Source organism: Oncorhynchus nerka, linkage group LG7 (assembly GCF_034236695.1).
Source record: "Oncorhynchus nerka isolate Pitt River linkage group LG7, Oner_Uvic_2.0, whole genome shotgun sequence".
Classification (NCBI taxonomy): domain Eukaryota; kingdom Metazoa; phylum Chordata; class Actinopteri; order Salmoniformes; family Salmonidae; genus Oncorhynchus; species Oncorhynchus nerka.
Window position 1 is genome coordinate 12,154,085 of NC_088402.1, and position 15,171 is coordinate 12,169,255.

Sequence of the window (15,171 nt, forward strand, 5' to 3'; positions counted from 1 at the left end):
CTCCATTCCTATTAAACAACAGCCTACCTGTTGGTTGATCACTGTAGCCTACTCCTCATTTAGCCAACTCCATTCCTATTAAACAACAGCCTACCTGTTGGTTGATCACTGTAGCCTACTCCTTCTCATTTAGCCAACTCCATCTCTATTAAACAACAGCCTACCTGTTGGTTGGTCATTGTAGCCTACTCCTTCTCATTTAGCCAACTCCATTCCTATTAAACAACAGCCTACCTGTTGGTTGGTCATTGTAGCCTACTCCTTCTCATTTAGCCAACTCCATTCCTATTAAACAACAGCCTACCTGTTGGTTGATCACTGTAGCCTACTCCTTCTCATTTAGCCAACTCCATTCCTATTAAACAACAGCCTACCTGTTGGTTGGTCACCGTAGCCTACTCCTTCTTATTTAGCCAACTCCATTCCTATTAAACAACAGCCTACCTGTTGGTTGGTCATTGTAGCCTACTCCTTCTCATTTAGCCAACTCCATTGATATTAAACAACAGCCTACCTGTTGGTTGGTCATTGTAGCCTACTCCTTCTCATTTAGCCAACTCCATTCCTATTAAACAACAGCCTACCTGTTGGTTGATCACTGTAGCCTACTCCTCATTTAGCCAACTTAATTGCGTAATTGTAATTTCATCTTGCATTGATTAGAACTCAAATTGGTGGTGGCACTGGAGGGAATGGAGTACGTTTTGCAGGTTCCTGACCAATTGCGCTATTTTGTGTGTTTTTTTGTGCTGAGCTTAACAGCTTTTGTACATAATGTTTCCACCATCATTTTCTATGACCGAAAATAGCTTCTGGACATCCAAACAGCGACAACTAACCTCGATTTGGAGGAGTACTTCTACTTCAATGAGTCAGAGGCAAAATACATTAATTATTCCGGACCAGACCCAAATTCCCGACACTTGAAGGAGACAGCGCAATAGAGACCGGCGTGTGGGATACCTGACAACACAACAACAGAGAGTGGAAAAACCGCCTCTACCCTCAGTTCTATTGGGGAACGTACAATCACTGGAGAATAAACTGGATGAGTTCCATTCCAGACTGATCTGAAGACCTGTAATATCCTGTTTCTCAGTCGTGACAAAACAAGGACATTGTAAATATAAATCTAGCTGGTTTTTCTATTGGCAGGACAGCACGGCAGCATCTGGAATGCTCAGGTGAGGGGGGTGCCTCTCAGTTATCAGCTGGTGCGCAATCTCTAATATCAAGGAAGACTCGAGGTTTGACTCGCGGTTCTGCTCGCCTAAGTTAGAATTACTCATGATGAGCTGTAGACTATAATATTTACTAAAATAGTTTATATTTCTAGTAGCTGTCTATTTACCACCACAAGTTGATGATGGCACTAAGACCGGACTCAACAAGCTATTTTGGGCCATAAGCAAACAAGAAAATACTCAGAGGCGGCGCTCCTAGTGGCCGGTTACTTAAATGCAGGAAAACTGAAATCCGTTTGACCTCATTTCTACCAGCATGTCACCTGTGCAACTAGAGGTGAAAAGCCTCCAGATCACCTTTACTTCACACAGACACGCATAGAAAGCTCTCCCTCCATTTGGCAAATCTGACCAAAAACTGGTCCGATGAAGCGGATGCTAAGCTACATGTTTTGCTAGCACAGATTGGAATATGTTCTGGGATTCATCCGATGGCATTGAGGAGTTTACCACATTAATAAGTGCATCGACGACGTCTTCTCCACAGTGACCGTACGTACATTTCCCAACCAGAAGCCATGGATTACAGGCAACAACATCTGCACTGAGCTAAAGGCAAGAGCTGCCGCTTTCAAGGAGCGGGACACTAATCCGGACGCTTAAAAGAAATCCTGCTACAACCTCCGATGAACCAAACAACGCACAGTGTCAATACAGGACAAATAAAGAATACTACCTACACCGGCTCTGATGCTCATCGGATGTGGCACGGCTTGTAAACTATTACGGACTACAAAAGGATACCCAGCCGCGAGTTGTCCAGTGGCACGAGCCTACCAGACGAGATAAATAAATGATATGTTCGCCACAATGCTAGCAACACTGAACCGTGCTCTTCCGGACGACTGTGTGATCACGCTCTCCGTAGCCGATGTGAGTAAAATCTTATAAATATGTTAACATCCTGGGGGCTAGACAAAATACCAGGATGCATACTCAGAACACGCACTGATCAGCTGGCAAGTGTCTTCACTGACATTTCCAACCTCTCCCTGGCTGAGTCTGTGATACCAACATGTTTCAAGCAGACCACCATAGTCCCTGTGCCCAAGAACGCCAAGGTAACCTGACTAAATGACATTCGCCCCGTAGCACTCACGTCTGTAGCCATGAAATGCTGGTCATGGCTCACATCAACACCATCATCCCAGACACCCTGGACCCACTTTAATTTGCATACCACCCCAACGGATCCACATATGACGCAATATCTAGTGCTCTCCAAACGTCCCTTTCCCACCTGGGCAAAAGGAAAACCTACATGAGAGTGCTGTTCATTTGACTACAGCTCGGCGTTCACCACCAGTGCCCTCATCACTAAGCTAAGGATCCTGGGATTACCTGGATCCTGGACGGGGAGCGCCAAGGTTGTGATGGTAGGCAACAACACATCCGCCACGCTGACCCTCAACATGGAAGCCCATCGGGGGTGAATATTCAATCCCCTCCTGTACTCCCTGTTCTCACACAACTGCATAGCCGCGCACGACTCCGGGCCCGATCACCGACGACGATGAGACAACATATAGGGAGGTGGTGCCAGGAAAACAACCTCTCCCTCAATGTCAGCAAGACAAAGGAGCCGATTGTGGACAACAGGAAACAGAGTGGAGCGGGTAGAGAGGAAGGCCCTAAAAAGAGCAAGGCCCTAAAAAGAGCAAGGCCCTAAAAAGAGTCAAGGACTCCAGCTACCAAATCAGACAGTTCTCTCTGCTACCACAAGGCAAATTGGTACCGATGCACCAAGTCTGGAACCAACAGGACCCTGAACAGCTTCTACCCCCAAGCCAGTATTCTGTTGCCTAGTTACTTTACCCCTACCTACAGTACACTGCTGTTACTATCTATTATATATCCTTTACCCCTACTTACAATATACTGCTGTTACTGTCTATTATCTATCCTGTTGTCTAGTCACCTTACCCCTACCTACAGTATACTGCTGTTACTGTCTATTATCTATCCTGTTGCCTAGTCACTTCACCAGCAAAGAAATCAGCAAAGACCTCAGAAAAATTGTAGACTTCCACAAGTCTGGTTCATCCTTGGGAGCAATTTCCAAACACCTGAAGGTACCACGTTCATCTGTACAAACAATAGTACGCAAGTATAAAACACCATGGGACCACGCAGCCGTCATACCGCTCAGGAAGGAGACGCGTTCTGTGTCCTAGAGATGAACGTACTTTGGTGCGAAAAATGCAAATCAATCCCAGAACAACAGCAAAAGACCTTGTGAAGATGCTGGAGGAAACAGGTACAAAAGTATCGATATCCACAGTAAAAACGAGTCCTATATCGACATAACCTGAAAGGCCGCTCAGCAAGGAAGAAGCCACTGCTCCAAAACCACCATGAAAAAAGCCAGACTTCGGTTTGTAACAGGACATGGGGACAAAGATTGTACTTTTTGGAGAAATGTCCTCTGGTCTGATGAAACAAAAATAGAACTCGTTATGTTTGGAGGAATAAGGGGGAGGCTTGCAGGCCGAAGAACACCAACAAAGTCCAGGTATTGGAGTGGCCATCACAAAGCCCTGACCTTAAAATTTGCGAGCAAAACTGAAAAAGCATGTGAGCTAGGAGGCCTACAAACCTGACTCAGTTACACCAGCTCTGTCATGAGGAATGGGCCAAAATTCACCCAACTTATTGTGGGAAGTTTGTGGAAGGCTCCCCAAAACGTTTGACCCAAGTTAAACCATTTACAGGCAATGCTACCAAATACTAATTGAGTGTATGTAAACTTCTGACCCACTGGGAATGTGATGAAAGAAATAAAAGCCTAAATAAATCTCTACTATTATTCTGACATTTAACATTCCTAAAATTAAGTGGTGATCCTAACTGACCTAAAACAGGGACATTTTTACTATGATTAATTGTCAGGAATTGTGAAAAACTTGAGTTTTAATGACTCCAACCTATGTGTATGTAAACTTCCGACTTCAACTGTGTGTGTGTGTGTGTGTGTATATTCAGTGTTATTTTTCTATTATTTCTCTGGTTAGGCCCGTAAGTAAGTTTGTCTAAACCGGTTGTTTAAGAAGCATGTGACTAATACCATTTGATTTCCACTTCACATGAAGCCTCTGACGGTAGTGCTGCTTTGATTGACCCACAATAACAAGCTACACAGGAGAAAAGTGTGTAGGCTACCAGTGTTTTGTTTTTTTAATGGGGCGCACCCATAATAACTGCCAAATCTGTTGATTCATTAACATTTCTAATGTCATGGTACTTGTATGTACACATCTCACAGATAATTACATTTTAGACAAAGCCCTTGAATTAAAATAAGCATTTTTATTATTTGTCCAAAATTAATACTCTCGCCAGTAACTGAATACTAACGTTCGTTTGGATACCGGAATAACGGTAACCCACCCCTGCTCTCCATTCAGCCTACTGAGTCCCACACACCTGCAGTGCCAAAGCCACCCAACGTAGCTCCGAGTGAAGAGTTGCTCTGACCAAACCCCAGAGAGGCGGAGCCGGGGCCCGGCTGTGCGGAGCCTGTAGAGAAAACAACCAATCACCTTTGTTAATCTACTTCTGTCACCGAGTTTATATGCTAAACAAAATAATATTTGAACACATCTTGGTCACGTTCCAGGCCGACTACATTGCAGACACCTGCCAGATCTCACAAAGCCAAGGCAGATTGTTGACCTATGAACTACCACATGATATAGGAATCCGATGCACGACTGGCCAATCCATGACGCGGCATGCAACGTCTCCAATGTAGTCGGCCTGGAAACAACCTCTGCCAATTCACCCGTTTAGTTTTTCACTCACAGTACGTCAATTGGCTACCTTGAGAGAAGAGGGAGGAGCTCTGGGATGAGTTGCTAAGAGAGGATCCATAAAAGGAGTTTCCTGACATAGCCCCTCCTCCCTGCTGCTGAGGCTGCTGTGATTGCATGGCTCGGAACGGACCATTGGCCCCGCCTCCCATACCACCGTTAGTCCCGCCACCTGCAGCTGCTGCCGCCACTGGAGAGAGGGAAGGAGAGAGGGTAGGAGAGAGGGTAGGAGAGAGGGTAGGAGAGAGGGTAGGAGAGAGGGTAGGAGAGAGGGAAGGAGAGAGGGAAGGAGAGAGGGAAGGAGAGAGCAGAGAGAAATAAATTGTCATAAGTGAGAGTTTGGTGGGCTGATACAAGTGATGAGAGATACTATATTAGAGTGACTGAGTGACAGAGATACTATATTAGAGTGACTGAGTGACAGAGATACTGTATTAGGGTGACTGAGTGACAGAGATACTGTATTAGAGTGACTGAGTGACAGAGATACTATATTAGAGTGACTGAGTGACAGAGATACTGTATTAGGGTGACTGAGTGACAGAGATACTGTATTAGAGTGACAGAGATACTGTATTAGGGTGACTGAGTGACAGAGATATTGTATTAGAGTGACTGAGTGACAGAGATACTGTATTAGGGTGACAGAGATACCGTATTAGGGTGACTGAGTGACAGAGATACCGTATTAGGGTGACTGAGTGACAGAGATACTGTATTAGGGTGACAGAGATACCATATTAGGGTGACTGAGTGACAGAGATACTGTATTAGGGTGACAGAGATACCATATTAGGGTGACTGAGATACCGTATTAGAGTGACTGAGTGACAGAGATACTGTATTAGGGTGACTGAGTGACAGAGATACTGTATTAGGGTGACTGAGTGACAGAGATACTATATTAGAGTGACTGAGTGACAGAGATACTGTATTAGGGTGACTGAGTGACAGAGATACTGTATTAGAGTGACAGAGATACTGTATTAGGGTGACTGAGTGACAGAGATATTGTATTAGAGTGACTGAGTGACAGAGATACTGTATTAGGGTGACAGAGATACTGTATTAGGGTGACAGAGATACCGTATTAGGGTGACTGAGTGACAGAGATACCGTATTAGGGTGACTGAGTGACAGAGATACTGTATTAGGGTGACAGAGATACCATATTAGGGTGACTGAGTGACAGAGATACTGTATTAGGGTGACAGAGATACCATATTAGGGTGACTGAGATACCGTATTAGAGTGACTGAGTGACAGAGATACTGTATTAGGGTGACAGAGATACCATATTAGGGTGACTGAGATACCGTATTAGAGTGACTGAGTGACAGAGATACTGTATAAGAGTGACTGAGTGACAGAGATACTGTATTAGGGTGACAGAGATACAATATTAGGGTGACAGAGATACAATATTAGGGTGACAGAGATACCATATTAGGGTGACAGAGATACCATATTAGGGTGACTGAGTGACAGAGATACCGTATTAGGGTGACATAGATACCGTATTAGGGTGACAGAGATACCGTATTAGGGTGACAGAGATACCGTATTAGGGTGACAGAGATACCGTATTAGGGTGACTGAGTGACAGAGATACTGTATTAGGGTGACAGAGATACCATATTAGGGTGACTGAGTGACAGAGATACTGTATTAGGGTGACAGAGATACCGTATTAGGGTGACAGAGATACCGTATTAGAGTGACTGAGTGACAGAGATACCGTATTAGAGTGACTGAGTGACAGAGATACCGTATTAGGGTGACTGAGTGACAGAGATACTGTATTAGGGTGACAGAGATACCGTATTAGGGTGACAGAGATACCGTATTAGGGTGACAGAGATACCGTATTAGGGTGACTGAGTGACAGAGATACTGTATTAGGGTGACAGAGATACCATATTAGGGTGACTGAGTGACAGAGATACCGTATTAGGGTGACAGAGATACCGTATTAGGGTGACAGAGATACCGTATTAGGGTGACAGAGATACCGTATTAGGGTGACTGAGTGACAGAGATACTGTATTAGGGTGACAGAGATACCATATTAGGGTGACTGAGTGACAGAGATACTGTATTAGGGTGACAGAGATACCGTATTAGGGTGACAGAGATACCGTATTAGAGTGACTGAGTGACAGAGATACCGTATTAGAGTGACTGAGTGACAGAGATACCGTATTAGGGTGACTGAGTGACAGAGATACTGTATTAGGGTGACAGAGATACCGTATCAGGGTGACAGAGATACCGTATTAGGGTGACAGAGATACCGTATTAGGGTGACTGAGTGACAGAGATACTGTATTAGGGTGACAGATATACCGTATTAGGGTGACTGAGTGACAGAGATACTGTATTAGGGTGACAGAGATACCGTATTAGGGTGACAGAGATACCGTATTAGGGTGACAGAGACAGAGATACCGTATTAGGGTGACAGAGATACCGTATTAGGGTGACTGAGTGACAGAGATACTGTATTAGGGTGACAGAGATACCGTATTAGGGTGACTGAGTGACAGAGATACTGTATTAGGGTGACAGATATACCGTATTAGGGTGACTGAGTGACAGAGATACTGTATTAGGGTGACTGAGTGACAGAGATACTGTATTAGGGTGACAGAGATACCGTATTAGGGTGACAGAGATACCGTATTAGAGTGACTGAGTGACAGAGATACTGTATTAGGGTGACTGAGATACCGTATTAGGGTGACAGAGATACCGTATTAGGGTGACAGAGATAGTGACTGAGTGACAGAGATACTGTATTAGGGTGACAGAGATATCGTATTAGAGTGACTGAGTGACAGAGATACTGTATTAGGGTGACAGTGACAGAGATACTGTATTAGGGTGACTGAGATACCGTATTAGAGTGACAGAGATACTGTATTAGGGTGACTGAGATACCGTATTAGAGTGACTGAGTGACAGAGATACTGTATTAGGGTGACAGAGATAGTGACTGAGTGACAGAGATACTGTATTAGGGTGACTGAGTGACAGAGATACTGTATTAGGGTGACTGAGTGACAGAGATACTGTATTAGGGTGACAGAGATACTGTATTAGAGTGACAGAGATACCGTATTAGGGTGACAGAGATACCGTATTAGGGTGACTGAGTGACAGAGATACCGTATTAGGGTGACTGAGTGACAGAGATACTGTATTAGGGTGACAGAGATACCATATTAGGGTGACTGAGTGACAGAGATACTGTATTAGGGTGACAGAGATACCATATTAGGGTGACTGAGATACCGTATTAGAGTGACTGAGTGACAGAGATACTGTATTAGGGTGACAGAGATACCATATTAGGGTGACTGAGATACCGTATTAGAGTGACTGAGTGACAGAGATACTGTATTAGGGTGACAGAGATACCATATTAGGGTGACTGAGATACCGTATTAGAGTGACAGAGATACTGTATAAGAGTGACTGAGTGACAGAGATACTGTATTAGGGTGACAGAGATACAATATTAGGGTGACAGAGATACCATATTAGGGTGACAGAGATACCATATTAGGGTGACTGAGTGACAGAGATACCGTATTAGGGTGACAGAGATACCATATTAGGGTGACAGAGATACCGTATTAGGGTGACAGAGATACCGTATTAGGGTGACAGAGATACTGTATTAGGGTGACAGAGATACCATATTAGGGTGACTGAGTGACAGAGATACTGTATTAGGGTGACAGAGATACCGTATTAGGGTGACAGAGATACCGTATTAGAGTGACTGAGTGACAGAGATACCGTATTAGAGTGACTGAGTGACAGAGATACTGTATTAGGGTGACTGAGTGACAGAGATACTGTATTAGGGTGACTGAGATACCGTATTAGAGTGACTGAGTGACAGAGATACTGTATTAGGGTGACTGAGTAACAGAGATACTGTATTAGGGTGACAGAGATAGTGACTGAGTGACAGAGATACTGTATTAGGGTGACTGAGTGACAGAGATACTGTATTAGGGTGACTGAGTGACAGAGATACTGTATTAGGGTGACAGAGATACTGTATTAGGGTGACAGAGATACCGTATTAGGGTGACTGAGTGACAGAGATACCGTATTAGGGTGACAGAGATACCGTATTAGGGTGACTGAGTGACAGAGATACCGTATTAGGGTGACTGAGTGACAGAGATACTGTATTAGGGTGACAGAGATACCATATTAGGGTGACTGAGTGACAGAGATACTGTATTAGGGTGACAGAGATACCATATTAGGGTGACAGAGATACCATATTAGGGTGACAGAGATACCATATTAGGGTGACTGAGTGACAGAGATACCGTATTAGGGTGACAGAGATACCGTATTAGGGTGACAGAGATACCGTATTAGGGTGACAGAGATACCGTATTAGGGTGACAGAGATACCGTATTAGGGTGACAGAGATACCGTATTAGGGTGACAGAGTGACAGAGATACCGTATTAGAGTGACTGAGTGACAGAGATACTGTATTAGGGTGACAGAGATACCATATTAGGGTGACTGAGTGACAGAGATACTGTATTAGGGTGACAGAGATACCGTATTAGGGTGACAGAGATACCGTATTAGAGTGACTGAGTGACAGAGATACCGTATTAGGGTGACTGAGTGACAGAGATACCGTATTAGAGTGACAGAGATACTGTATTAGGGTGACAGAGATACCGTATTAGGGTGACAGAGACAGAGATACCGTATTAGGGTGACAGAGATACCGTATTAGGGTGACTGAGTGACAGAGATACTGTATTAGGGTGACAGAGATACCGTATTAGGGTGACAGAGATACCGTATTAGGGTGACTGAGTGACAGAGATACTGTATTAGGGTGACAGATATACCGTATTAGGGTGACTGAGTGACAGAGATACTGTATTAGGGTGACAGAGATACCGTATTAGAGTGACTGAGTGACAGAGATACCGTATTAGGGTGACTGAGTGACAGAGATACTGTATTAGGGTGACAGAGATACCGTATTAGGGTGACAGAGATACCGTATTAGGGTGACAGAGATACCGTATTAGAGTGACTGAGTGACAGAGATACTGTATTAGGGTGACTGAGATACCGTATTAGGGTGACTGAGTGACAGAGATACTGTATTAGGGTGACAGAGATATCATATTAGAGTGACTGAGTGACAGAGATACTGTATTAGGGTGACTGAGTGACAGAGATACTGTATTAGGGTGACTGAGATACCGTATTAGAGTGACTGAGTGACAGAGATACTGTATTAGGGTGACTGAGATACCGTATTAGAGTGACTGAGTGACAGAGATACTGTATTAGGGTGACTGAGTAACAGAGATACTGTATTAGGGTGACAGAGATAGTGACTGAGTGACAGAGATACTGTATTAGGGTGACTGAGTGACAGAGATACTGTATTAGGGTGACTGAGTGACAGAGATACTGTATTAGGGTGACAGAGATAGTGACTGAGTGACAGAGATACTGTATTAGGGTGACTGAGTGACAGAGATACTGTATTAGGGTGACTGAGTGACAGAGATACTGTATTAGGGTGACAGAGATACTGTATTAGAGTGACTGAGTGACAGAGATACTGTATTAGGGTGACAGAGTGACAGAGATACTGTATTAGGGTGACTGAGTGACAGAGATACTGTATTAGGGTGACAGAGTGACAGAGATACTGTATTAGGGTGACAGAGTGACAGAGATACTGTATTAGGGTGACAGAGTGACAGAGATACTGTATTAGGGTGACTGAGTGACAGAGATACTGTATTAGGGTGACAGAGTGACAGAGATACTGTATTAGGGTGACAGAGTGACAGAGATACTGTATTAGGGTGACAGAGTGACAGAGATACTGTATTAGGGTGACAGAGTGACAGAGATACTGTATTAGGGTGACAGAGTGACAGAGATACTGTATTAGGGTGACAGAGATAGTGACTGAGTGACAGAGATACTGTATTAGGGTGACTGAGTGACAGAGATACTGTATTAGGGTGACAGAGATAGTGACTGAGTGACAGAGATACTGTATTAGGGTGACTGAGTGACAGAGATACTGTATTAGGGTGACAGAGATACCGTATTAGGGTGACTGAGTGACAGAGATACCGTATTAGGGTGACTGAGTGACAGAGATACTGTATTAGGGTGACTGAGTGACAGAGATACTGTATTAGGGTGACAGAGTGACAGAGATACTGTATTAGGGTGACAGAGTGACAGAGATACTGTATTAGGGTGACTGAGTGACAGAGATACTGTATTAGGGTGACAGAGTGACAGAGATACTGTATTAGGGTGACAGAGTGACAGAGATACTGTATTAGGGTGACAGAGTGACAGAGATACTGTATTAGGGTGACTGAGTGACAGAGATACTGTATTAGGGTGACAGAGTGACAGAGATACTGTATTAGGGTGACTGAGTGACAGAGATACTGTATTAGGGTGACTGAGTGACAGAGATACTGTATTAGGGTGACTGAGTGACAGAGATACTGTATTAGGGTGACAGAGATACTGTATTAGGGTGACAGAGTGACAGATATATTGTATTAGGGTGACAGAGATACTGTATTAGGGTGACAGAGTGACAGAGATACTGTATTAGGGTGACAGAGTGACAGAGATACTGTATTAGGGTGACAGAGTGACAGAGATACTGTATTAGGGTGACTGAGATACCGTATTAGAGTGACTGAGTGACAGAGATACTGTATTAGGGTGACAGAGATACCATATTAGGGTGACTGAGATACCGTATTAGAGTGACTGAGTGACAGAGATACCGTATTAGGGTGACAGAGATACCGTATTAGGGTGACTGAGTGACAGAGATACCGTATTAGGGTGACTGAGTGACAGAGATACTGTATTAGGGTGACAGAGATACCATATTAGGGTGACTGAGTGACAGAGATACTGTATTAGGGTGACAGAGATACCATATTAGGGTGACTGAGATACCGTATTAGAGTGACTGAGTGACAGAGATACTGTATTAGGGTGACAGAGATACCATATTAGGGTGACTGAGATACCGTATTAGAGTGACTGAGTGACAGAGATACTGTATTAGGGTGACAGAGATACCATATTAGGGTGACTGAGATACCGTATTAGAGTGACAGAGATACTGTATAAGAGTGACTGAGTGACAGAGATACTGTATTAGGGTGACAGAGATACAATATTAGGGTGACAGAGATACCATATTAGGGTGACAGAGATACCATATTAGGGTGACTGAGTGACAGAGATACCGTATTAGGGTGACAGAGATACCATATTAGGGTGACAGAGATACCGTATTAGGGTGACAGAGATACCGTATTAGGGTGACAGAGATACCGTATTAGGGTGACTGAGTGACAGAGATACTGTATTAGGGTGACAGAGATACCATATTAGGGTGACTGAGTGACAGAGATACTGTATTAGGGTGACAGAGATACCGTATTAGGGTGACAGAGATACCGTATTAGAGTGACTGAGTGACAGAGATACCGTATTAGGGTGACTGAGTGACAGAGATACCGTATTAGAGTGACAGAGATACTGTATTAGGGTGACAGAGATACCGTATTAGGGTGACAGAGACAGAGATACCGTATTAGGGTGACAGAGATACCGTATTAGGGTGACTGAGTGACAGAGATACTGTATTAGGGTGACAGAGATACCATATTAGGGTGACTGAGTGACAGAGATACTGTATTAGGGTGACAGAGATACCATATTAGGGTGACTGAGATACCGTATTAGAGTGACTGAGTGACAGAGATACTGTATTAGGGTGACAGAGATACCATATTAGGGTGACAGAGATACCATATTAGGGTGACAGAGATACCATATTAGGGTGACTGAGTGACAGAGATACCGTATTAGGGTGACAGAGATACCGTATTAGGGTGACAGAGATACCGTATTAGGGTGACAGAGATACCGTATTAGGGTGACAGAGATACCGTATTAGGGTGACAGAGATACCGTATTAGGGTGACAGAGTGACAGAGATACCGTATTAGAGTGACTGAGTGACAGAGATACTGTATTAGGGTGACAGAGATACCGTATTAGGGTGACAGAGATACCGTATTAGAGTGACTGAGTGACAGAGATACCGTATTAGGGTGACTGAGTGACAGAGATACCGTATTAGAGTGACAGAGATACTGTATTTGGGTGACAGAGACATTTACATTTACATTTAAGTCATTTAGCAGACGCTCTTATCCAGAGCGACTTACAAATTGGACACAGAGATACCGTATTAGGGTGACAGAGACAGAGATACCGTATTAGGGTGACAGAGATACCGTATTAGGGTGACTGAGTGACAGAGATACTGTATTAGGGTGACAGAGATACCGTATTAGGGTGACAGAGATACCGTATTAGGGTGACAGAGATACCGTATTAGAGTGACTGAGTGACAGAGATACTGTATTAGGGTGACTGAGTAACAGAGATACTGTATTAGGGTGACAGAGATAGTGACTGAGTGACAGAGATACTGTATTAGGGTGACTGAGTGACAGAGATACTGTATTAGGGTGACTGAGTGACAGAGATACTGTATTAGGGTGACAGAGATAGTGACTGAGTGACAGAGATACTGTATTAGGGTGACTGAGTGACAGAGATACTGTATTAGGGTGACTGAGTGACAGAGATACTGTATTAGTGACAGAGATACAGTATTAGAGTGACTGAGTGACAGAGATACTGTATTAGGGTGACAGAGATAGTGACTGAGTGACAGAGATACTGTATTAGGGTGACTGAGTGACAGAGATACTGTATTAGTGACTGAGTGACAGAGATACTGTATTAGGGTGACAGAGATAGTGACTGAGTGACAGAGATACTGTATTAGGGTGACTGAGTGACAGAGATACTGTATTAGGGTGACTGAGTGACAGAGATACTGTATTAGGGTGACAGAGATACTGTATTAGAGTGACTGAGTGACAGAGATACTGTATTAGGGTGACAGAGATAGTGACTGAGTGACAGAGATACTGTATTAGGGTGACTGAGTGACAGAGATACTGTATTAGGGTGACAGAGATACCGTATTAGGGTGACTGAGTGACAGAGATACCGTATTAGGGTGACTGAGTGACAGAGATACTGTGACTGAGTGACAGGGTGACAGAGTGACAGAGATACTGTATTAGGGTGACAGAGTGACAGAGATACTGTATTAGTGACAGAGTGACAGAGATACTGTATTAGGGTGACAGAGTGACAGAGATACTGTATTAGGTGACAGAGTGACAGAGATACTGTATTAGGGTGACTGAGTGACAGAGATACTGTATTAGGGTGACTGAGTGACAGAGATACTGTATTAGGGTGACAGAGTGACAGAGATACTGTATTAGGGTGACAGAGTGACAGAGATACTGTATTAGGGTGACAGAGTGACAGAGATACTGTATTAGGGTGACAGAGTGACAGATACTGTATTAGGGTGATACTGTATTAGAGTGACTGAGTGACAGATACTGTATTAGGGTGACAGAGATAGTGACTGAGTGACAGAGATACTGTATTAGGGTGACTGAGTGACAGAGATACTGTATTAGGGTGACAGAGATACCGTATTAGGGTGACTGAGTGACAGAGATACCGTATTAGGGGTGACTGAGTGACAGAGATACTGTATTAGGGTGACTGAGTGACAGAGATACTGTATTAGGGTGACAGAGTGACAGAGATACTGTATTAGGGTGACTGAGTGACAGAGATACTGTATTAGGGTGACAGAGTGACAGAGATACTGTATTAGGGTGACAGAGTGACAGAGATACTGTATTAGGGGTGACTGAGTGACAGAGATACTGTATTAGGGTGACAGAGTGACAGAGATACTGTATTAGGGTGACAGAGTGACAGAGATACTGTATTAGGGTGACAGAGTGACAGAGATACTGTATTAGGGTGACAGAGTGACAGAGATACTGTATTAGGGTGACAGAGTGACAGAGATACTGTATTAGGGTGACAGAGATAGTGACTGAGTGACAGAGATACTGTATTAGGGGTGACTGAGTGACAGA

General features: G+C 43.8%; 1 protein-coding gene across 1 annotated transcript in view; it reads right to left on the reverse strand.

Moving 5' to 3' along the window:
• Window positions 1–15,171, reverse strand: part of LOC115116658 (pumilio homolog 2-like) — an 80,176-nt gene that overhangs the window by 12,106 nt on the left and 52,899 nt on the right. The window contains exons 13-14 of the mRNA XM_065020080.1: window positions 5,064–5,243; window positions 4,668–4,760 (exon numbers count right to left, since the gene is read on the reverse strand). Of these exons, the coding sequence (XP_064876152.1) occupies window positions 4,668–4,760; window positions 5,064–5,243 (273 nt within the window). The remainder of the gene's footprint in view (window positions 1–4,667; window positions 4,761–5,063; window positions 5,244–15,171) is intronic.